The sequence below is a fragment of the Ruditapes philippinarum genome, unplaced genomic scaffold (genome assembly GCF_026571515.1).
Source record: "Ruditapes philippinarum isolate M1 unplaced genomic scaffold, ASM2657151v2 ctg1458_1_1_1_1, whole genome shotgun sequence".
NCBI lineage: Eukaryota > Metazoa > Mollusca > Bivalvia > Venerida > Veneridae > Ruditapes > Ruditapes philippinarum.
This window is the reverse complement of record NW_026854856.1, coordinates 75,309-101,556: the sequence shown is the minus strand read 5'-3', so window position 1 is coordinate 101,556 and position 26,248 is coordinate 75,309. Positions and strand designations below refer to the sequence as shown.

General features: G+C 32.1%; 1 protein-coding gene across 1 annotated transcript; it reads left to right on the top strand.

Annotated features, from left to right (window-relative positions):
• Positions 1-11: 11 nt before the first annotated feature.
• LOC132741318 (uncharacterized) lies at positions 12-25,916 on the top strand. Its single transcript, XM_060729450.1, has 15 exons — positions 12-153; positions 1,756-1,881; positions 4,848-4,949; positions 8,025-8,192; positions 8,705-8,780; positions 9,541-9,719; positions 10,635-10,802; positions 12,348-12,463; positions 14,559-14,724; positions 19,714-19,887; positions 21,731-21,880; positions 22,641-22,763; positions 24,483-24,629; positions 25,372-25,571; positions 25,854-25,916. Exons 2-15 carry the CDS (start codon positions 1,800-1,802, stop codon positions 25,914-25,916), a joined length of 1,914 nt encoding a protein of 637 aa, XP_060585433.1. The 5' UTR covers positions 12-153; positions 1,756-1,799.
• The last annotated feature ends 332 nt before the right edge of the window (positions 25,917-26,248 follow it).

Below are 26,248 nucleotides of genomic sequence, written 5' to 3'. Positions count from 1 at the left end.
TTCACCATTGTCTTTTGTCTCAGTTCTTTACATTGACAGTAAAATAACCCCCATAAAAGCTTAATTATTGATTGTGGAATACTAATCGTTTTCTTAAAGTCGGCTAGTTAAAGGAAATAAAATTTGGAGATAATTACTCTGGCATTTTAATTGGTATGCTTTCAATTATTCATGAAGCCTCTCTTATGGAAGTTAGTTTTAATTGCTTCCTTGTTCTAAGTTTAATAGTTTAATTATTTTTTTACTCATTAAGGACAAACTTAATTAAAAACAAAATTTATTGGCTATTATTGTATTGGGAAAAAAATATATGGAGGTAGGGTTGGGGAGGGAAAGAGGGTGTTGGGAGTATTAGGGCAGAGGTTATCCTGAATATAGAATTCTACCTAGGTTATGATGTGATTTTGGTAGATTTCACTCCATATTATTGCAGTAAGCCACATTAAATTTACCAGAGCTGTGATTTTGGTAGATTTCACTCCATATCATGGCAGTAAGCCACATTAAATTAACCAAATCACAGTTTAGCCACCACATGGGCAGTCTCTTCAGAAGTTTACCAGTACTAGTTGCCTTCACTATCGCAAGAAACTAATAACATCTGCACATGCCAGAACAGAGGTACAGTGCAAGTGACAGTAAAAAGGATTTCATGATCAATCGCAACAAAAGTGACATGCACTTCTGGTAATCAAACCCAGGTTGCCCGATTCACAGTCCAATGTTCTACCTTATTGAGCTAACCAGACAGTTGAAAATTCTACTTTGGGTAACTGAATCGCTGATAAAATGTATAATGAGGAGTGTGGAAGGGGTTGATTGTGTGTATAGATGAATGAGGGCTTGGTTCTGAAAAGGCCTCCAGGCTCGGGCGAAAGGGACTCTATGAGGGGTTATTATCTCCTGCTGAATTTCAAAATTCTACTTTAATGTACCTGAAAAATTGATAAGATGAATAGAAAAGGATGGGTGAAGGGTCTGTTGGGAATGGAATGAGATGAATAATATCTTGCTATGGATGAAGGGGAGAAGGGTGTTGGGAATGGAATATGAGATAAATAATATCTCGCTATGGTTGAAGGGGACAAGGGTGTTGGGAGTGGAATAGGATAAATGATACCTCACTATGGGTGAAGGTGAGAAGGGTGTTTGGCAGATGGAATAGGATTAAATGACTTACACTCAACTATGGGAGTGAAGGTGAGAAGAGGATACTGTAGGGAGTGGATATGTAAAATAGATCTCGCTACGTTGATGATGTAAGGAGGAGCTAAGTGGTGTCTTGGGTGTGAAATGAGATATGAAATTATATCTCACTGCGACGTTCCAGCGTTACTGGTGGAGGAAGACCTCAGGTGCTCTTCTGTGCATTATTTCAGGTATGAATGGGCACCTGAGTAGAACCACCGATGTTCTGTAAGCTAAGTGGATAACTTCCTCAGATGAAAGAATCCAAAGTCCCTGTCAGGACTCGAATCCTCATTGGTGGAGGGCAAGTGGTTTAAAGAGACAACGATCTTAACCACTCGGCCACAGACACCCCAAAAATTGCCTTCAATAACAACAGAAAAGTAATTCAAAATCATATTTTGCCAACCCTGTACAGACAGACAAGGTTATGGTGTGCATATCCATTTTTGGTGCATAAGCATATTGATCATAATGAACAAGGTACAATGCAGAACTTTTCTTTTTTTGGTACAAATATAAGAATTGCCTTATCTAAGTAACAGATACATGTTATATATGGTACAGATTAAGACTACTGTGAGGAAGGGAAGTTAACTGTGGCAGTAATCATGGGAAGACAACTTTTGATATTTCACATCTGGATTGTATGTACGGTTCTGAATCCTGGGACAGTAAACACGTTATTAGAAGGTGAGTTTTTTTTTTTATCATTTTAAGAAGTATGTTTTGAAACTTTTGAAACTTTTGTCTTAGAATGTATTATAATGTTATCATGAACATTTTGCAAGAGATAAGGATAAGCAGATTATTTCTGAGGAATTTTGTTCTTTTGCTTTTTTTTAAGTATAAAATCGAATCCATAGAGCAAAATGGCATTTTGTCAAGTCCTGATGGAGATACTTTACAGGTATGCCTGCTGTGCACAATAGGGAAAAGTTATCAGATTTGTAATTCAGGGACCAGGTGCAGTCAATTGGGCAGTCGATTGGGCATGCAAAATTTGTCCATGACAATTCCGATATTTGAGCCACGCCACAACAAAACCAACATAATGGGTTTGCGACCAGCATGGATTCAGACCAGCATGCGCATTTGATCTATAGCAAATTATACTCATCAAATTTTATAAAACCATATGAAAAATTATAATTAATTTATCAACAGTTCAGATTTACAAGGATTACGAAACAAATTGTCAAAATTTAAAAAAAATTTCATCAATATGACACATTTTTAAGGTTAGTACATAGAGAATAATCGTAATGCTTTGAATGAAAGCTATCCCAAGTATGAGATCAGCATATGTTTTTGCCAAACATATAATGGTAGCGAAATTTCAGAGTCTGATGCTGTTAATTGCAAATGCCGAAAGTAGGCCGCTTTTTTGAAGCGGTTACTTTCCTTTATATGTACACTAACGCCGAAAAAATTCAGGGGAGATCAATGGGTGAAGATGGTCAAATGACATGCGAATTAATTTTCAAGCAAAATGATTCCCGGATGGTCGAAGATTTCTAATATTGTTTTATTATTTATAGATAAACGTGCTTATAGTAAGCTTCATGATTATTAACATCTGTGTTTAACAAAAGTTAGCATCGAAATAATAAGGGTTACAAACCCTAATTTAAAATAATATGGTTTTCTTTAGGCCTTTTACATTATAACCATGGCCGAGCGGTCTGGAGTTAAAATCCAGGAAGGCAAACCTTCTTTTTTTTAAATTATTTAAGTTTAATAAACATTGAATTGAATATCAGTGTTGCAATTAGTCTTAAAGCCAATTAACTACAATTAAAACGCTGGAAAGCACTGGTGGCACTTTACAAAAACAAATTGGTTTATAATCTCACAACCTTCACCTTTCTGACATTCTGAGACCCAAACAAATTCAGTGCCTTCTGCGCTTTGATTTGTTCAAGTGATTGTGGTTTTGTAATTTACCCTCCGAATCAAGGCAGTAAGTCACAGCACAGTTCAGCCTGTTCATCATTTATAGGCAGGCTGTCAGGCAGTTTATTATCCCCCGCCGAAAATTTTCGGCGGAGGATATAGTAATAGTCTCCGTCCGTCTGTCCGTCCGACCTTCCGTCCTTCCGTCCGTCCGTCCTTCCGTCCGAAATTTTTGTCCGGAGCATATCTCTAAAAGTATTTGAGTTATCAACTTGAAACTTCATAGGTGGATAGACCTCATTGAGGAGGAGTGCAGTGCACAAGAATGATAACTCTACCTTGCATGATTTTTGAGTTATTGCCCTTTGTTATTTTTCAAAATTGATTTTTGTCCAGAGCATAACTCCAAAAGCCTATGAGATATTAACATGAAACTTCATAGGTGCATAGATCTCACTCAGGAGGTGTGCAGTGCACAAGAATGATAACTCTTCCTTTCATAATTTTTGAGTTATTGCCCTTTGTTATTTTTCATACCTAATTTTTCACCTGAGTGGAGCATAACTCAAAAAAATGTTTGAGATATCAACATGAAATGTCATAGAAGGATAGATCTTATTGAGGGAGAAATGAGTGTGCGCAAGAATGATAACTCTTCCCTATACAATTTTTGAGTTATTGCCCTTTGTTGTTTTTTTCATGCTATTTTGTCCAGAGCTTATCTGAAAAAGTATTTGAGGTATCATCTTGAAACTTCATAGGTGGATGGATCTCATTGAGGAGGAATGCAGTGCTAAAGAATGATAACTCTGCCCTGCATTATTTTTGAGTTATTGCCCTTTGTTATTTTTCAAAATTAATTTTTGTCCAGAGCATAACTCAAAAAGCCTTTGAGATATCAAAATGAAACTTCACAGGTGCATAGATCTCACTCAGGAGGTGTGCACTGCACAAGAATGATAACTGTACCTTTTATAATTTTTGAGTTATTGCCCTTTGTTATTTTTCATACTTAATTTTTCAATTCAATTTTTTTCTCAAAAAGTATTTGAAGTATCAACTTGAAACTTCATAGGTGGATAGATTTTACTGAGGAGGGATGCAGCACACAAGGATGATAACCTACCCTGCATTATTTTTCAGTTATTGCCCCTTGTTATTTTCAGCCATCAGTATTCACATAGGTTTCAAATCTGTAATCACGATAGCCATCAGTTTTCATTACCAAAAGACCTCTTAAAATGGAATTATTCTGCTCTACTACATATACATTCTTCCAATGAGCAAACACATTCGGCGGGGGATGGCCATGTTGACATGGCTCTTGTTTACCTTCAAATTTGCAAAGAATATATATTACAGCTGTATGTGGAGAGCAGTGGTACAGTGCATTTGACCGTAGAAAGGATCTCATGATCAGTAAACAAAGAAAGTGAACGTGCCCTGGCAAGGAATCAAACCTAGGTCATTAGAATTATTGTTCAATACTCTACCAATTGAGCTAACAACATACATGTGAACTCTCCCACTTTTAGCGGGAAACTCCCACTTTCTGCAGCCATATTTTCAAAGATTTTTGTTTAAAATAAGGGGTATTTTCACAAATGAAAGAAATCACCTTCTTTTTTATTACAAATTCTAAATCTCCATCTATTTGAAGAAAAATCTCCTACTTGATCATCAAATAAAGTTCACATGTATGTAACGACAATGCTACAATGTATTTTTTTTCAAGATATTATCTTGCTTTGTATATATTACAGAGGGCAATTATGATGATCTTACTTGTATGTCAGAGAAATCAGATGTCGGTGTAGACCCCAACGCCATTTCTGGCAGTTTAACAGGTCTAGACAATAACTTGGGTATGAAACAAGATATTGTTTATGGTGGCTGATTTTGTGCCGAAAAGTCAAGAATTGACAAGGCCAGTTTAATTTTATTAAACCTCTCTTCACTCTGCCACTGTTTTATTCCTTAGATCTCGCTCCAGGCTCCCTTTTATTAAACTGCACTCTGGGCCCCGCTAATAAGCGGTTTTTAGCTCCATGTCCCTGCCATTTTAAGTTGTTAATTCTCAAATTTCAACCCCGAGGGTCGCAGAGTAAAAACACAAACGGCACAAATCAGCCACCATAATTGTTCAATAAATGTTAATTTTTAGCTCGACTTTTCTATGAAAAGGGGAGCTATCCTACTCGCCCCGGCGTCGGCGTCGGCGTCGGCGTTAGCGTTAGCGTTGGCGTCACACCTTGGTTAAGTTTTTCGTACCACCCCACTTTATTTCAGAAGTATTACAAGTATGGCTTTGAAACTTACCATACTTGTTCACCATCATAACCTCCATCTACAGACAAGAGTACATAACTCTGTCAAGGTTTTTGACAGAATTATGGCCCTTTTTTCACTTAGAAAGTGTATTGAGCTTGGTTAAGTTTTTTGTACCACCTCACTTTATTTCAAAACCATTGGAGGTATTGCTTTGAAACTGACCATACTTGTTTACCATCACGACCTTCATCAACAGACAAGAGGACATAACTCTGTCAAGGTTTTTGACAGAATTATGCCCCTTTTTGACTTAGAAAATACATTGAATATGGGTAAAATCCACTTATTGCCTTAACCCTTTGAGATATTGCTTTGAAACTTTTAATGCTATTTCACATCATTACCCCCATCTGTACGCAAGAGAAGGTAACTCTGTCAAGGATTTGTTTTAAAAATTAAGGCCTTTTATCGACTTAGAATCTTGGTTAAGTTTTTTGTACCACCTCACTTTATTTCAAAACCATTGGAGGTATTGCTTTGAAACTGACCATACTTGTTTACCATCACGACCTTCATCAACAGACAAGAGGACATAACTCTGTCAAGGTTTTTGACAGAATTATGCCCCTTTTTGACTTAGAAAATACATTGAATATGGGTAAAATCCACTTATTGCCTTAACCCTTTGAGATATTGCTTTGAAACTTTTAATGCTATTTCACATCATTACCCCCATCTGTACGCAAGAGAAGGTAACTCTGTCAAGGATTTGTTTTAAAAATTAAGGCCTTTTATCGACTTAGAATCTTGGTTAAGTTTTTAGTACCAGTCCACTTTTTGACTGAACTGTTTGAGATATTAATTTGAAAGTTGGAATACTTGTTTACAATCATGATTCCCAAACATGTCCAGGAGAAGGTAATTCTGTCAAAGATTTTATTTGAATTATGGCCCTTAACTGTCAATGTTTTGTATTATAGGCAAGCACTAAAAAAGTCGAGCGCGCTGTCTTACGGACAGCTCTTGTTTAAACAACTGGACTATATATATAGACACAAAAATTATGTGCTTTCAAACTTTGCCTCAGTTTTGGTTTTAAATTTTCTAAAAGTGGAGATAGTGCTCCATTTTACATAGCCTGCTCTTATAGCAAAAAGGTCTTGATGTACCACCTTAAAACTTAAAAAAAAATATGTGTGTGCCTTTTAAATTTTTTTTTTTGCTCCTAAGAAGATATAGTCTGTGCCTTGTTTGTCTGTCTGTCTGTCTGCACTAAAATAGAGAGCCATCTAACTGTAAACAGAACAATAAAGAACCATAGAGTTCATTCCTTACCAATAGACTAAAGGGCAAATGAATGACCCTTTATTAAGCAAAGGAAATGTACAAAATAAATAGCCCCTTATATCATTACAAGCACATGTCCGTCTGTCTGTCACACTCTTGTCCTGAGAATAACTTGAAAAGAATTGAAGGAATTGAATCAATACTTTGAACAATCATAGAGACCAATAAGAGGAAGTGCTTTGTCAAAGAACAATAATTTTACCATACTTATTTTTAATTATCTCCCTTTATGATAATTTCAAAATTATCTATCTTATATCTCATTAAAACAACATATGTTATATAGATAAGTAACAGGAAATGCATCGTTTAAAAACTCTTCAATACTTACCTTTTGTCACTATGACCTTTACCATTGAAGCATGTCTGACCAATAACTAGAGGACACTTTACTACAGTACTTAAAATTAGTGTTAAGGTTGGTCATCTCTTGATGATGACCCCTATTGATTCTGAGGTCAATTTGTCACAGGTCAATGCCACTCAGTGATTTTGACCACCGAATGCTTTTCTGGCCAAAAGCAAGAGAACAATTTGGTTTATAGTCTAAAATTTAGTGTGGGAGTTGGTCATTACAAGTAGATAACCCCTTCTAATTTTCAGGTCATTAGGTCAAAGGTCAAGATCCAAGTGATCCTATAATTATAATCCTTGTCCTGTAAATAACTTAAAAAGGAATAAGCATTACTATGTTAAACTGAGTTGAGACATTACGCTCCCTAGGATTTTGAGATCATTTGGTAAAAGGTCAAGGTCACTGTGTCACACTGATTTTCAGCATTACTTTGTTAAACTTAGTAAGGACATATTGATTTTGAATCATTTGGCCAAAAGTCAAGGTCACTGTGACACACTGTTTTTAAGCATTACTTTGTTAAACTGAGTAGAGACATTATCCAGGGGCAGTAGATGTTCCCTATAGATTTTGAGATCATTGGTCAAAGGTCAAGGTCACTGTGACACACAAGTTTTAAATCCTTATTGGATCAATAACTGGAGAAGTACATGTAATAAGCATTTGCTCATGAAACATTGTTGGCCCATTGTCTATTTACAGTAGTAGACTCCTTTTGATTTTGCTGTGTCTATGTGTCTTAAAATTCATTGAAAAATACATAGAGTGAAACTCTATGACGTGCAATGAATTTTTTAATAACTTTCTTCTTAATGATTTATTTTGCACATATTGTCATATAAGAGCAATAACTGGTTAACTCTTATACATTTAGAAGGGCATAACTCATTACTCCACTAAGGTGACAATATATTCCTTTTATGATTTTTATGCTGATATGCACATATATTATCTCTTGCACTTTCAGCTTTCTCATATGTGTGCGAGAACTTCAAGTATATGTTTAAATGTTGTGGGAAAATCAAAGAATGGAAACTGTGGGCTGGTAAAACTGGAACGATCCAGTTACAGGTATGGAGACGAACTGATACAGCCGTCTATGAAATGATCGGAGAAAACTATTGTCAAATTACAAGTAAGTTTTTACAGAGGGTTTAAAAGTTATATTCTCGTTGCAGCATGCCACTGTAAGTTAAAATCTCTCTTAGCACAATTGAGTTTATTTGAGGAAGCATTAATTTTCAACTGGCTTGCAGATGGGTTTTCCTCTACAAGTAAAAACAAGTTATAGTTCCCAGAGTTAACAGTGATGCAGAAATAAATCATTTTTACATGCATATAGGAAAAGAAATTGAAAAATGTTAAACTTTACCCTATGGTAAATATTAGTAGTTTGTCAGTCAACAGTAAGGAGGTGGCAATAGCAAGTCACATTTGGTGACCACAGTTCAACAAGATAGCATGGTCAGCTTTACTATAGAGAATATAATATAAGAGGAGAATAATTATAGGGTTATCTTCCAGTAGTAAAAATTAGAAAATACTAATGTGACCATAACAGAGAAGGTTTTACATTAAATTCAACCTGAAAATTGAAAGAAAAAAATCATAAACAATAATTTATATTCTGTTACTTTTCTGTTTCAGATGCAAATCAGTTAACAACATGCCCCATCAATGATTATGATAAAATTCTAGTACGATACGGAGACTTTGTTGGCTGGTTAGTACATTTTAATGTTGAGTATAAAATATTATAAATTTTGGTTGACTGTCGCCAGTCGAAAATATTTTTGAATGTTTTGTATCTAATAAATTAACTGGGTAGCAAATCTAAAGCAGAAAATATTGTTCTAGAATCTAGCAAAATCCCCATATTGAATTGAAGGAAAAATTTAGCGATTTTTTTTCTCTGCGATATTCATTGCATTAGGTTAGGTACTTGTGAAAAGAACATGATATTCAGTATATTATTTTCATATTGTAGAGTGCTCTGTTAAATAACATAATTAATTTGGAAATTCATGTACTGGAATGAATGTAAATAATTTGTATGTATAGAATAAAGTAGAAAAATAAGTGAACAAAATGATTAAAGATCCTGTTGTACTTTAAAGGTTGTTACCACATATTATATATGTATATAATTATGCTTAAAAACATTTTTCAAACATAGAAGAATATGTAAAATATGTACTGCAAATATTTTTCCGCATTATTATTATAATCATTAAAATTAAAACATATGCATTCATTTCTTATTGAAAAATTTGACTTGGACTTTATGGAAAATAAATTTCCAATTTTGTAACCTCCCTTTATTAACATGAATATGTAAATTTGGTACAATATTGATAAATCTTCATTTGAGCATTATATTTATGACAAAAACCATAAAAAATTTGAGTTACAGGATCTTTAAAGAATATTCAATTTGTATATTTCTTTGGTAAATATAATTTTCTTTTTGTTGAAATTTCCAGGCATAATCAAGGCAACGAGACGATAATGTATATGGAAAGAGGTCGTACTGACAGCACACTGGAGAATCTTTTCCGTCGTAAAAATGTGGGAGATTTGTACCCAGGTGATACGTATGACTGGAGTGAAGTTGAGGCCTATAATGACAGACTATATGCTTTACAAGCCATCTATGAAACATGTATGTTTTACATTGTATACAAAATACTTTCACCTTACTTTCTTACTTTGGGTAATACACTAGCTTGGTCTTGGTCTTTTAAAACTTCCCATTCTCAGTTAAAGTCATTCAGAATCGTAAAAATCTCAAATTAAGCAGACTTGTACAGCTGTAAGTAAGATCTGCAAGCTGACATGGTGTTATACAGGTGGTGTGGCGCCACCTATCAATATATTTACCAATAGATTGGGAGCAGACACAATTTTGAAAGAAGTTTTTTCCCAGGGTGCACAAAATTGAAGGCTAGAACTCTTCTGAATATAGAAAAAAAAATTCTATATTTATTGTCAAAGATAATGCACATTACATCATGATCTTATTTATTCAATCATTTGCTCAATCATTCATCTATTCATTCATTTAATCATTCACTCAATCAACCAATCAACAAAGTAATCAATCAGTCTATATGTACATGTACAACCATAAGGTTGCGTATTTTGAGTCCAAAATTATGATTTATTTTATCATTGGTATGCTTAACCCTTTCCTTCATGAGCATATTGTGAAAATGCCATTTTCATTGAAAAGCCTCCTGTTACAAATTTAAACTGCTATGGAACTATGAAAAATGCTTCAATACTGATAAAAGTTTGCACAAATGTTGACTGGACCATAGTCTCTGTAACAGCATGCTCAATCTTAAATTTCCTGTTACATTGGCAACGGGGGACGTCTCAAAATTGCCAAAAATCACTATTACGATTGACCCTTACCCTTCTGGTAACCCTTTGATGTACCTTTTTTATCAACATTTCTCAAACGAGAAACATTGTTTGGGATCTAAATAGGGCATTTTTTCACTGTTTGAGGCCTCAAAAAAGGGGGGAGGGCCGGGTTGAAAAGTGACAATTACGTTTTAGATTTTTTTTTCAGCCACCAACCCAACATTTGATGTGAGTGATATGACAGTGCCTGACTATATAAACAATGGAGATACAATAGGTAGAATAACGTATCAGGACACTGACCACATGGATAACCGGTCTTTGATTGTTGTACCGTACGAGACATCTACTTACTATACTACAGATATCCCATCAGGTTATATTTGTATTTTCATATTGCTTTTTGGTAGGGCCGGGAATTATATTCGAATATTCGAATATTCAAAACACTACGGAATATTCGAACATTGAAAAACGAATACGAATATTCGAAAAAAAGGAGAAATGTTTTATTTTTTGTCATTACTTTCAAATTTCTATTAAGATCGTAAATTAAACCTTTTCCATTCCCTTGACCAGGTGTTCAAATGTTTGTATGACGCGTGTCAACAAATATCGCCAATTAACTGTGAAAACTTTGGGGTCTAGTTGATCAAAAGGGCACTCGTTTCACAGTTTGCAATTTACCTGTTTAACAGTTTATAATGTAAATTTTTCCGATTTTAATTATCTTATTTATTGTTTTCTGTGTTATAATCTTTCCGATTTATCAATAATTGTCTTAAATTTTGTGAATAAGAATAAATCGGCACGCATTACGTAATCGGCGCGTTATGAAAGCATGGGAAGTGTCTAAATTCCGTCAGAATATATTTATTCCGTAGACATTAGACACCGTGTGATATTTACTGCGTTATACTTAAGAATATTTTGAAATTTATCTAAATTTATAAAAAAATTAAGTTTCAATATAATTATGTGTTTTTGGGGCTTAGAGGCTACGATGATTCATATTACTGTCAGTCAAGTCACGCGAGTTACATCCCGTTGATAAGACAGCGGTCAGGTTTACCGTACAAAAGACAATCAAATTATGAATTTATTTCAAAAGTAAACATATATCTCGATTTACAATATATAAAATAAAATAAACTTTGACATAGCAATAAAATTCTTTTTAATCGCCGATTATTCTAAGCATTTTAAAGTAGTATAGTACTATTCGACGCAATCAATTTCTGATACGTATACGTCAAAGAGAAATATCGGAACAAATGTTGTAAAAACGAATATTCGAATATATTCGAATATGGAAAACGAATATTAAAACATCCAATTCCTTATTCATTCCCAGCCCTACTTTTTGGACAGGTTATATGGCCAAGCATAGCAGTAAGCATTATATAACCAAAGATGCAGGACATAGATAATATGGAACATTGTTGACCATATTACCTGTCAGAGGTCTTTATTTAAGCTATATATTTCTTTTATGTAACCAAAGATGCAGGACAAGGATTATATGGCAAACTGTTTATGCATGACCATATACATGTAACATTTTTATTAAGCTATATATTTCCTGTTTGTAATACTGCACATTTATAATGTAGCTCTTCATTTGATAATCGTAATTTTTATATAGTTTTATATACACAGCTATTGTCAGTTAACAAGAAATCTTGTATTTTAAAACAAAACAATCTATTATCAATTTTAAGATTTATTAAGTAGTGAAAAAAAAAGTGAAAATTGCTGAGCCAACATTGCATGGTATATGACAGATGCCCGGCCAGGTTCTGCACTGGTCATAAAGACTTTGCAATTAAATTATTTCGTTTCTTTTTTGTAAGCATAATCAGCCAATTATTGGTTTTTCTTTGTTATTTTTAATCTATTTTAACTAACTATATTTTAAAAGGCTATGTGTCAGCAAATACAGCATACAGACCGAGGGATGATGTTTTAAAGTTTGCCATGTACGATCTGTGTTATAAAACAGCAACTGCGTCTGTGACAGTGTCAGTCAAGTTAATAGTAAGTCAAAATAACTGCTTTATTGTTTTGCAAATGATGTCTTGCCTTTTACAATCAGTATTAAGCCAGGTCAGCCTGTACATCCATGCATTCTGACCAGGCTCTATACTGGTTGGGTTCTAATTCACTCTCAATGTCTGCAATAATAAAATTTGTTAAAATTTATACTTTGAAATCAATGCGATAATGACTTAATTGTCATAAGTCACCCAGTATAAAATGAGCCGTGTGATGACAAAACCAACATAAAGCGTTTGCGACCAGCATGGATCCATACCAGCCTGCACATCCGCGCTGTCTGATCAGGATCCATGCTGTTTGCTTACAAACTCTTTTCAAGTTGAAAAACTGATAGCAAACAGCATGGATCCTGATCAGACTGCGTGGAGGTGCAAGCTGGTCTGTATCCATGCCAGTTGCAAACCCATTATGTTGGTTTTGTCATGACGTGGCTCAAATTATACAGTCTCCATGTTCATGTAGTTTAACCAGACTTATATACATGTATTGTCAAATGTTCAATATGATCTTTCTCTGCATCATTATAATAATTATTATAATTTTTTCATGTATATAGTGAGTGAACAGGTAAGAGTATAAATAAATTTTCATTTTGCTTTAATTCCTTTTAATTTGATAATTTACATCACATAGACAATAAATAACCCCCTGATCCAAACGAAATTTCTGTAAATATCTTTTAGAATTTACCTAACAGTTACCTTCAGTTTATAAAAGTGTGGGGCAGTTTTTTTATATTTTAGGCAGATTTTAAATTTTATCCAAAACATTTTCAAATATAAACTGTTGGTCAAACACCATTCAAACAATCAATCTTTTGAAATATTAAGTCAATTCAGCTCACCTTTACTATGAAAATATGAGCATAATGTCACTTTAACTTCTGTTCTTTGATATTTGATAGGGGTTTCACATCATTTTGACTTATATATGATATGTTGGTTGCAAGATCCTTGTTATTATCTTTAGAGCTTTCAAATTGTATCTTAAGTAATTGTGACATTAACATGTGACATAACTGATAATGTAACCTTTCATGTCACATAATGGCTGTATAGCAGAATATAAATCAAGACTTGGTGTGAGATATTATACAATTATTGACTAGTGAGCCATTGAATATGATGTGATATTCACCGGCAGATGACATATTGACCGAGGCGATAGCCGAGGTCAATATGACTTTCTGCCGGTGAATATCACATCATATTCAATGGCTCACTAGTCAATAATTGTTTTATTATATGAATAGGCTAAGAAATAAAAAAAATCACAAAAAGTACACCCTTATATACATGTACAAATTTTGCCTCGTTGAAGCGCGGGAAAAAAGATGCACGTGTAAAGCGTGCAACGACTTCGCGAACGCTGCGCATACAAAAGTAATTCAAGTTTATACTCAACATTGCGGTGTAGCCTTTAAGTAAAATGGTAATGTATTGATATTTTAATCGAGAAATATGCCATAAAGAACAAAAAGCAACAATTATTTTTTAAGTAACATGCATACTTAGCAGTCTACGGTGTATGATCATTGAATATGAGTCTCAATCTATTTTTAGACTGGGAAAATCCAATTCAGCCAGTGAATATGATACTACACCCAGTAAATATGATTTTATAAAAAGTTCTGTTGACTACTGTTTGGACCAATGAGATTGCAGATATATTTAGATCATATAATAATATAATATAAACTGATCTCCGAACTACTGCTTCAGTTACATACAAATCAAATCTCTAACTCAAGAATGAATAATCCTTTTGCAATATGTACATGAAGTTTAATTAACATGGCAGAATGATTCTTGTCATTGAAGTATAATTGAGCCGCGTCACGACAAAACCAACATAATGGGTTTGCGACCAGCATGGATCCAGACCAGCCTGCGCATCCGCGCAGTCTGATCAGGATCCATGCTGTTCGCTTACATACTCTATAACAAGTAAAGAAACTGATAGCGAACAGCATGGATCCTGATCAGACTGTGCTGATGCGCAGGCTGGTCTGGATCCATGCTGGTCGCAAACCCATTATGTATTTTGTCATGACACGGCTCATTTTTATTGACAGGATCTAGTGATTGATAATCTGGATGCTACGTTTACAATATCTGAGACAAGTTCGACCCAGACGTTACTACATACAGTGACGGTGACAGACCCCTCAGATCAGTGGTACTGTTATTCTAACTGGGATACAAGCTATCCGTTCATGTTGAAAGCTTTGACCACAGAATGTAAGTTCGTAATATTATATGATTTTGCTATAAATTCTTTTTAACAGATTACTAATACCAGTTATCTTGAATGCCAGTAAGCATGTCTGTATTTCTTTTCAAAAATTGCTGTGACAAAGGAAAACAACCTCTCGGATGGGTTTAATCGATTTTCAGACAGAGTTATAGTCAGATCAGTCCAGAAAAGGAAAAGTTGTAGCATGGCCGAGTGGTTAATAAGGCAGACTAGTAATCTAATGATTGCTAGCCGTATAGGTCCAAACTCAGTCAGGGTCAAGTTGTTGTTTCCTTGAGCAAGAAACCCCACACTCATTGCTCAGTACTGGATGGTTCCAGGGATGGATTTGAAAGTGTGTCTATAAGCTTATAGCTTCTTACACAATCAAACTAAAGTAAATTCTGTATAAACCATAAGGAAAAGTTAAGAAATTGAAGATCCTGCACCAAACTGGATCCAAAGTAGTTTCATATTTCTATCATGTTTTGTGTGCCAGCCACACTACAGAATGATCAATTTTTGTCTGGTAGATGCTTGGAATCATGTCTATATTGAATTATATTTCTTACATTTTTATAACTGTGGAATATTTAAAACAGCATTTGAGGGATATATATATGTATATATGTTTGCAGCATATATATGTAGAATACACATGTATATAATTTTAGCTTAGATATATGTACTATATTTTTTCAGCATGTAAATGTAAATTATTTTTTAAGCATATAAATGTGTCTATTTTCTTTCAGTAGATAAAGGTGGAATATGTCACACAGAATATAAATGTAGAATATATTTAACTGCATGTAAATGTAGAATATTTCTTACAGCATGTACATGTAGAATATTTCTTACAGCATATACATGTAGAATATTTCTTACAGCATATACATGTAGAATATTTCTTACAGCATATAAATGTAGAATATTTCTTACAGCATATACATGTAGAATATTTCTTACAGCATATACATGTAGAATATTTCTTACAGCATATAAATGTAGAATATTTCTTACAGCATATACATGTAGAATATTTCTTACAGCATATAAATGTAGAATATTTCTTACAGCATATAAATGTAGACTATTTCTTACAGCATATAAATGTAGAATATTTCTTACAGCATATAAATGTAGAATTTTTCTTAACAGCATATAAATGTAGAATATTTCTTACAGCATATACATGTAGAATATTTCTTACAGCATATAAATGTAGAATATTTCTTACAGCATATACATGTAGAATATTTCTTACAGCATATACATGTAGAATATTTCTTACAGCATATAAATGTAGAATATTTCTTACAGCATATGCATGTAGAAATATTTCTTACAGCATATAAATGTAGAATATTTCTTACAGCATATACATGTAGAAATATTTCTTACAGCATATACATGTAGAATATTTCTTACAGCATATAAATGTAGAATATTTCTTACAGCATATACATGTAGAATATTTCTTACAGCATATAAATGTAGAATATTTCTTACAGCATATACATGTAGAATATTTCTTACAGCATATAAATGTAGAATATTTCTTACAGCATATACATGTAGAATATTTCTTACAGCATATACATGTAGAATATTTCTTACAGCATATAAATGTAGAATATTTCTTACAGCATATACATGTAGAATATTTCTTACAGCATATACATGTAGAATATTTCTTACAGCATATAAATGTAGAATATTTCTTACAGCATATAAATGTAGAATATTTCTTACAGCATATAAATGTAGAATATTTCTTACAGCATATAAATGTAGAATATTTCTTACAGCATATAAATGTAGAATATTTCTTACAGCATATAAATGTAGAATATTTCTTACAGCATATACATGTAGAATATTTCTTACAGCATATAAATGTAGAATATTTCTTACAGCATATACATGTAGAATATTTCTTACAGCATGTACATGTAGAATATTTCTTAGAGCATATACATGTAGAATATTTCTTACAGCATATACATGTAGAATATTTCTTACAGCATATAAATGTAGAATATTTCTTACAGCATATACATGTAGAATATTTCTTACAGCATATAAGTGTAGAATATTTCTTACAGCATATAAATGTAGAATATTTCTTACAGCATATAATGTAGAATATTTCTTACAGCATATAAATGTAGAATATTTCTTACAGCATAGAAATGTAGAATATTTCTTACAGCATATACATGTAGAATATTTCTTACAGCATATAAATGTAGAATATTTCTTACAGCATAGAAATGTAGAATATTTCTTAACAGCATGTACATGTAGAATATTTCTTACAGCATATAAATGTAGAATATTTCTTACAGCATATACATGTAGAATATTTCTTACAGCATATAAGTGTAGAATATTTCTTACAGCATATAAATGTAGAATATTTCTTACAGCATATAAATGTAGAATATTTCTTACAGCATATAAATGTAGAATATTTCTTACAGCATAGAAATGTAGAATATTTCTTACAGCATATACATGTAGAATATTTCTTACAGCATATAAATGTAGAATATTTCTTACAGCATAGAAATGTAGAATATTTCTTACAGCATGTACATGTAGAATATTTCTTACAGCATATAAATGTAGAATATTTCTTACAGCATATACATGTAGAATATTTCTTACAGCATATAAATGTAGAATATTTCTTACAGCATATAAATGTAGAATATTTCTTACAGCATGTACATGTAGAATATTTCTTACAGCATATACATGTAGAATATTTCTTAAAGCATATAAATGTAGAATATTTCTTACAGCATATACATGTAGAATATTTCTTACAGCATATAAATGTAGAATATTTCTTACAGCATATACATGTAGAATATTTCTTACAGCATATACATGTAGAATATTTCTTACAGCAATATAAATGTAGAATATTTCTTACAGCATATAAATGTAGAATATTTCTTACAGCATATAAATGTAGAATATTTCTTACAGCATATAAATGTAGAATATTTCTTACAGCATGTACATGTAGAATATTTCTTACAGCATATAAATGTAGAATATTTCTTACAGCATATAAATGTAGAATATTTCTTACAGCATATAAATGTAGACTATTTCTTACAGCATGTACATGTAGAATATTTCTTACAGCATATAAATGTAGAATATTTCTTACAGCATAAAAATGTAGAATATTTTTCTTACAGCATATACATGTAGAATATTTCTTACAGCATATAAATGTAGAATATTTCTTACAGCATATAAATGTAGAATATTTCTTACAGCATATAAATGTAGAATATTTTTCTTACAGCATATACATGTAGAATATTTCTTTCTTACAGCATATACATGTAGAATATTTCTTACAGCATATAAATGTAGAATATTTCTTACAGCATATAAATGTAGAATATTTCTTACAGCATATAAATGTAGAATATTTCTTACAGCATGTACATGTAGAATATTTCTTACAGCATATACATGTAGAATATTTCTTAAAGCATATAAATGTAGAATATTTCTTACAGCATATACATGTAGAATATTTCTTACAGCATATAAATGTAGAATATTTCTTACAGCATATACATGTAGAATATTTCTTACAGCATATACATGTAGAATATTTCTTACAGCATGTACATGTAGAATATTTCTTACAGCATATACATGTAGAATATTTCTTAAAGCATATAAATGTAGAATATTTCTTACAGCATATACATGTAGAATATTTCTTACAGCATATAAATGTAGAATATTTCTTACAGCATATACATGGTAGAATATTTCTTACAGCATATACATGTAGAATATTTCTTACAGCATATACATGTAGAATATTTCTTACAGCATATAAATGTAGAATATTTCTTACAGCATATACATGTAGAATATTTCTTACAGCATATACATGTAGAATATTTCTTACAGCATATAAATGTAGAATATTTCTTACAGCATGTACATGTAGAATATTTCTTACAGCATATAAATGTAGAATATTTCTTACAGCATATAAATGTAGAATATTTCTTACAGCATATACATGTAGAATATTTCTTACAGCATATACATGTAGAATATTTCTTACAGCATATAAATGTAGAATATTTCTTACAGCATATAAATGTAGAATATTTCTTACAGCATATAAATGTAGAATATTTCTTACAGCATATAAATGTAGAATATTTCTTACAGCATATAAATGTAGAATATTTCTTACAGCATATAAATGTAGAATATTTCTTACAGCATGTACATGTAGAATATTTCTTACAGCATATAAATGTAGAATATTTCTTACAGCATATAAATGTAGAATATTTCTTACAGCATATAAATGTAGAATATTTCTTACAGCATGTACATGTAGAATATTTCTTACAGCATATAAATGTAGAATATTTCTTACAGCATATAAATGTAGAATATTTTTCTTACAGCATATACATGTAGAATATTTCTTACAGCATATACATGTAGAATATTTCTTACAGCATATAAATGTAGAATTTTTCTTACAGCATATACATGTAGAATATTTCTTACAGCATATAAATGTAGAATATTTCTTACAGCATATACATGTAGAATATTTCTTACAGCATATACATGTAGAATATTTCTTACAGCATATACATGTAGAATATTTCTTACAGCATATACATGTAGAATATTTCTTACAGCATATACATGTAGAATATTTCTTACAGCATATACATGTAGAATATTTCTTACAGCATATACATGTAGAATATTTCTTACAGCATGTACATGTAGAATATTTCTTAAAGCATATAAATGTAGAATATTTACAACAGTATAATTGTATATAAATGTAAAATATTTCTTAAAAGATATTTCAAACAGCAGTAAAATATAGAATATTTCTGACATATAAATTTAGAATATTTTTATTTAAATGTAGAATATTTCTAACAACATATAAATTTAGTATATTCTTCCAGCATATGGCTTCTATGTGGTAGAGCACCCTGGTTTAGACTATGATTCCCCACTAAACTATAATACACTACCAGTTGTCTGTGTGGAAAATAAAGTTACTTCAACAGCTACTTACACAGCAAATATACAAGTTGGATTAACAAAGAGTCGACCTCCAGTCATTACAAATCTTTATGGTAAATAATGAAATTCTCTTACTTAATTAAAAGCTAAAATAGTATATGAACAACCTAACTTTTACCTCGACTATTCGAAGAATATGAGAGCTATTGTAGTCGCCCCGGCGTCGGCGTCAGCGTCCACGTCGGCGTCTGCGTTGGTTAAAGTTTTTTGTAAAGTCAAATATCTCAATTATTGCTTGAGATATTCAGTTGAAACTTACAATACTTATTTATAGTAACAATGTACATCACATTGACAAGTTGGATAACTCTGCCTACAATATTTGCAGAATTATGCCCCTTTTTAACTTAGAGATTTTGGTTAAAGTTTTTTGTAAAGTCAAATATCTCAATTATTGCTTGAGATATTCAGTTGAAACTTACAATACTTATTTATAGTAACAATGTACATCACATTGACAAGTTGGTATCTCTGCCTACAATATTTGCAGAATTATGCCCCTTTTTAACATAGAGATTTTTGTTAAAGTTTTTTGTAAAGTCAAATATCTCAATTATTGCTTGAGATGTTCAATTGAAATTTACAATACTTATTTATAGTAACAAGGTACATCAGATTGACAAGTTGGATAACTCTGCCTACAATATTGACAGAATTATGCCCCTTTTTAACATAGAATTTTTGGTTAAAGTTTTTTGTTAAGTCAAATATCTCAATTATTGCTTGAGATATTCAATTGAAATTTACAATACTTTTGATAGTAACAATGTACATCAGTTTGCAAAATTGCATAACTCTGCCTGCAATATTTGCAGAATTATTTGCTCCTTTGAAACTTAGAAATTTTGGTTAAAGGTTAAAGGTCTTCAAAGATATTTACATGAAACTTTACACATGAACTTAGGGTCATAATTTGAGGGTCATAATTGTATGTCACTGACCAAGTTCCATAACTCTATCTTGCATTAAGGCTGATTCATATCCCCTATTCTACTTAGTCTCTTAGGTTAATGTTTACATGCAAGTTTTACATATCTCAATAACTATTAAAGATACTTATTTAAAACTTCATATATGCATTTAGGGTCATAATTGTAGGTCACTGACAAAGATCCATTATTCTATCTTGCATTTAGGCTGATTTTTCTCCCTTTTTTCAACTTAGAAATTTATGGTAAAGTTTTGCTTGTAAGCTGTTATCTCCATAACTACTGAAGGGTTTGTGCCTTTTTGGGGACAATTTTATGCATTCATAATAATAAAGCAGTGATTTACTTGATAAAACATCTTAATAAAAAGCCTTTGTACCTTTTCTGTCAATATTATGTATTCATAGGTAATTAGTATTATTATACTCAATAAAACACCCTTGTAACATTACCTTCCTAATAGTCAAGCCAATACTGCATAATAAGACTCTCTTCAAGGCTTATTACATGAATTTATAAAAAAAATTAGACCTTTTGGGAACTTAGAAAATTTAACATTATCATGGCTCTTTTACTATCAAGCACTTAGAATAGTCGAGCGTGCTGTCCTACCGACAGCTCTTGTTTTAGTCAATATTATCAAAATTATATTCATATTGTATTAAAGAGATGCACTTTCGCTTGTTCCTTTGTTTCTTTCTTCGTCCCTTCCTTCCTTCATCCTTTCTTTCGTTTCTTTCTTCTTTTGTCCCTTCCTTCCTTTGTACTTTCCTTCCTTTCCTCATATGTTCCTTCTTTTGTATGTTCCTTTCTTTGTACCTTCCTTTGTACCTTCATTCTTCCCTCCCTCCCTCTATTCATTCATTCACTTCATTCATTCATTCATTCATTCATTCAATCATTCATTCATTCATTCATTCATTCACTAACTAACTAATTTTTTTAAATTTATTTAATGATTTTACAGCTTCTGTTACTGTAAATGCTGAGACAGCATTTATCGGAGACTCGGTGTTTGTCGTCACGGCAACAGATCCAGAGAATGAAGTGATCACCTTCACTATGAGTTGTACCTCTGATGGCTCTGTAGACACCACAACATTTAGAATGCTAAAAAGTGAGCTATTTGTACACTTTATCTCACACTGAATTAATTTTGTTATTTACTTTTTGATATTAAGCAACAACTTGATTAAAGTGCCTTTCAATTTTTATTATCTGTTGAAAAAATATATGTGTTTTGTTACAAATTAAGTATTTCAGTAATTTTATCTTGCAAAAGTGTATCATATTACTGTTCACCCTGCTTCAAAACAGCGTCACGATAGCGATTCATTATGCGTGACCATGACAAAACAAATCGTCCACTTAACTAAAGTAAAATGTAGAAAGTGGACTGGTAGAGTAGTGCTATCAAGGGTTTTCCTTATTGTTAATGTATTCTATGGTCTGCAAACTTCATTTTTCACCTTAATTCTGTCGATTTGACAATTATATGAAACGATTTATAACATATTTAACTTTTAGAAATCCAGCTAGCTTACGGAATGTCGGTGGTTCTACTCAGGTGCCCATTCGTGCCTGAAATAATGCACGGAAGGGCACCTGAGGTCTTCCTCCACCATTAAAGCTGGAACGTCGCGATATGACCTATACTGTGTCGATGTGACGTAAAACCCAAAACAAACAAACAAACAAACTTTTAGAAGGCCGCTTTAAGACAATAGGGTTATTATAAGAGTATATTTATCTGGAACAATGCATTTGACTCTTGGCAAGGATGATATTAGTTATAGAAGGAATGTATGTGGCCGTTCTAGTAAAATCCATTTTTGTTGCTGGAATACTTAATGATCAAATTTTTTATATTCTTCTAGATGGTGATGTTGTGCTGAAAAGATTTGTAACATTATCCACGCTACACCAGTTTGACTGCGCTGTGACTGTTACAGATGCTAGCGAGGATTCAACCACAAACTATCTTCATATCTCTATCCTTGGTGAGATAATTTTTCATATTACTATTAGTTTGTTTTTTTTGCATAAATTGGCCTCTTTTTGGTAATTTTCATAGATTGTAAGTGCCATTTGTGATTAGTAATTTACTTTCTTTGTTCATCTCAAAATATGTTACTTTTAAATACATTTTCATAAATGTTATGAAAATTAAAATGAATCTTGAAGCATGCTGCTTAGCCGCATTTTGTTGTTTGGTTTTCTGGTTTTTACTCTGATTTTATCACATTTTTAATGATAGTCATCTCTAAATGGTCAATCCATCTAATTATCTTTCCTGGATTACCATTTCTTTGCAAGTGACGGGACTTCCAATCTCATATGATTTCTGAATCTGAACTAGGAAAATTGGGTCCTTACACGTGTGTACGTGTACGTGTTCCTTATATGCGAGTGTGTGCTATATCTGAATTTGCTATAAGTGATAACCACGGTATTTATTGGTGAAAAGTTTCACTAAATTATCTAGTCAGTTTCATAAAATTAACTACATTGGTATCATATAAACAAGTTAGTTTTTTTATTGTGACAGCTATCCTACCAAAGAATTTGTGTGGTGTTTTTGAAGTTTTGTAAAAATGTGCTTGCAACTCTTTAATTAGCTGGATGCCACCAGAAGAGCCCAAAATTGTTCAAGAAAAACCCATGAAAAATGTACTAAGATTTAAAGTTACATTAATAAATATGTAAAAATATTTTGCCGTCGGCCTAACAAACAAGCATTATACAGTTTCATAAACCTTTTTAACAGTTATGTTGTAAATCTCATCAAATACTGTTCTTAAATTAGGATTTTAAACGGAAAACCCCACGGTAACACTAAAGTTCGTATACGAATTTTAACATGCAAATGAAGACAATAATCAGCTCGTGTATGCGCTACGTCACATTGTTATAGTTGTTATCCGGAACACAGCAAATATGAGATTTTCTTGTGCAAACACACTTTAACCGTTTTAGCTTCACGGTGCACTAGGCCTGTGGTTTAGAAAAAAGTAATCATCTCATAAAAAGGATTAAATTTGTATGAAAACATCCAGTACAATCCGGAAATATACCGTTAGATTAGAACTGCTGCACATAGTCATGTTTGTTGATTTAATATTGATGTACGGATGAACCGAGGACAGAGTTTCTCATGCAAACAGAAATAATTATTATTGTACTTCCGATTTCGCCGCAATGAGGTTGCCCATTTTTTATGCTTATAAAACTTATTTTGGTTGTCTTGACACCAAAATAAAATCTGGAGTCGATATGAAACCCAATTTATTAATAAAATGACGCCATTTCTGTTTTTATGAAATTTATTAAATGTAGCTTTAAAGAAAAGTAAATAGATACAAGCGTGAAGTAATAATTTACAGGTTATGTGTGATTAATGACTGATTTTGAAGTATTATCACCATATTTCTACTGCCTGATTAATGCAGTAAGGACTATTTTAAGTATTTCTCTTGTTGGTTATTTACGTGGATTGTAAGTGCGGTTTACAATGTATAAATTACTTTCTTTGTTCACTTTACAATATTTTACTTAGGAAATACATTTTCAATATTTTTATGAAAATAAGCGGGAATCTGGGGGCATGCTGATTTGATTGAAATTGAAATTTTGTATGTTACTTAAGTATACTTATAGCATAATGTTAATTGAAGTTCTGTTGATGAACGTATAATTTTCTATGATTTTTTTTACTGTAGATGCGGATCATGCTATAGTTATCAACAACTTGCCTGTACACCCTATACAGCTGAAAGAAAACACGGCTGTAGGAACTTTTCTGTATAAGTTTGAATACGCGGACACTGATCGAGGGACCTACGATACAAAATATTGGTCCTGTCTTTGTTTGATCAGGTGCGATTTCAGATGACAGATTGAAATAAAAATAAAGTTTTTTTTGGGTTTAATTGCCCCTTTAAAACTTGCCTGCAAAAACAGATTCTGCCATGTATTTAGTGAGCCCAAGATAGCTGCATCCCCTGGTCTGACGTGGTGGGCACTGTTTAAAATTTGATATTTTTTTTTTTAATTTTTTTTAAGTAAGACAGATTCAAAATTTAAAAAGGGTTTTGTCAAAGTTTGAAAAGTACATGCCCTTTAAATTTTAATTTTAATCTTCTTATAAAAGAAAAGATTGGTTTTTCTAAAAAAAATTTTATTTTAATCTGGGAAATCCCCCATTGGTAAAATGTTTAGCACATTTACCATTTTTATTAAATTTTTAAATTGAGTTGTTAGTTTTTCAAAAGTTTGGCAGAAATTAAGGGTATTGCCCAAATTTTTTGATTAAAAAATTTGTGTAATACAACATAAAAACTACCGAAATTATAAAAAAAAACTGCCCCACTCTTTTTAAGAATTTAGTGAAACAGATACATTCTGAATGAATAGAAATGTTCATTGGTTTTGTGGATTACTGATTATTTTTTTATATTGGCAAGATTTCATGTTATTTTTTTTTTATCTAAATAATCTTCTCTCCTGCTCTCTTACCATTTAGATTTATCACAGATTTATGTAGTATAAATCCATGGATTTATTGAGGGCATAAAATGTCACTTTTAACAAAAAACCCATTGTTTTCAGCTGGAGTGCTCTCCCTTACCTATGCAGAAATTGATGCAGAAGATCCATTAGTAGGAGTAAACAAAAACTATGCTCTAAATATAACTGTTGGTGATGTAAAGAGTGCTGTATTTGGGGTAGTTATTATTCAGATAATAAACGAAAATGAGGCGCCATGGTTTACACATGATTATTTCACGATTGATACCATTGAAAATGAGGTAAGTCAAATTTTGTTATCAGTTTATGTACCCGTATTCTTATTTCTAAATTGTTTGTACATTAGAATTTCACCATTTTCAAGTCTAAATGTTGAATTCTGCTTAAGCCGGTGCTAGGGGGCATGGACAGTAACTGCCCACGAATCACCGGGGCTGGACATGTTGGGATGATAGAACACAAAAGTAAAAACTATAATAAAAAAAAAAAAATCACCACATAATAATGTATAACATACATGCATAGATACACAAAATATTATTGATTTAACACTTAACCTGCAGGTGGCAACACAACAAGTGCAGGCCAAGGCCAACATTTGGTTATTTCATTGCAAGGAAAAATAGAAGACTATATAAAATGAAAAAGTTTTCACATTCTGTTTGTCTTTCGAACTTGCCAGATCGATATGGTACATGTATTTTTGTTTTTGCCACCTAAATTGTAGGCATTATATTTCAAATTTCATACCAGGGTGATAACTTTAAGCCTCAAAAGTCTGGCTTTTGAAATTTTAGGACCGGGGGGTTATAAATTTCCTGTTTTTAATTTCAAAGAAAAAATTTTAAAAATTTCGGGATGGACTAGTAAATTGGAGTTTGTTTCTTTTGGATGATGATTTGAAAATGCCGCAAATACGTACGGGGCCCATTTCTTCTCCCGCTGTGAAAATGTCACA

Bases quoted from the DNA above. Each gene is read 5' to 3' on its own strand.
- LOC132741318 (XM_060729450.1), top strand. From the start codon at position 1,800: ATGGGAAGACAACTTTTGATATTTCACATCTGGATTGTATGTACGGTT. The intron at 19,888-21,730 runs GTAAATAATGAA...ATGATTTTACAG, and splicing joins AGTCATTACAAATCTTTATG to CTTCTGTTACTGTAAATGCT. The intron at 25,572-25,853 runs GTAAGTCAAATT...CTTAACCTGCAG, and splicing joins TTGATACCATTGAAAATGAG to GTGGCAACACAACAAGTGCA.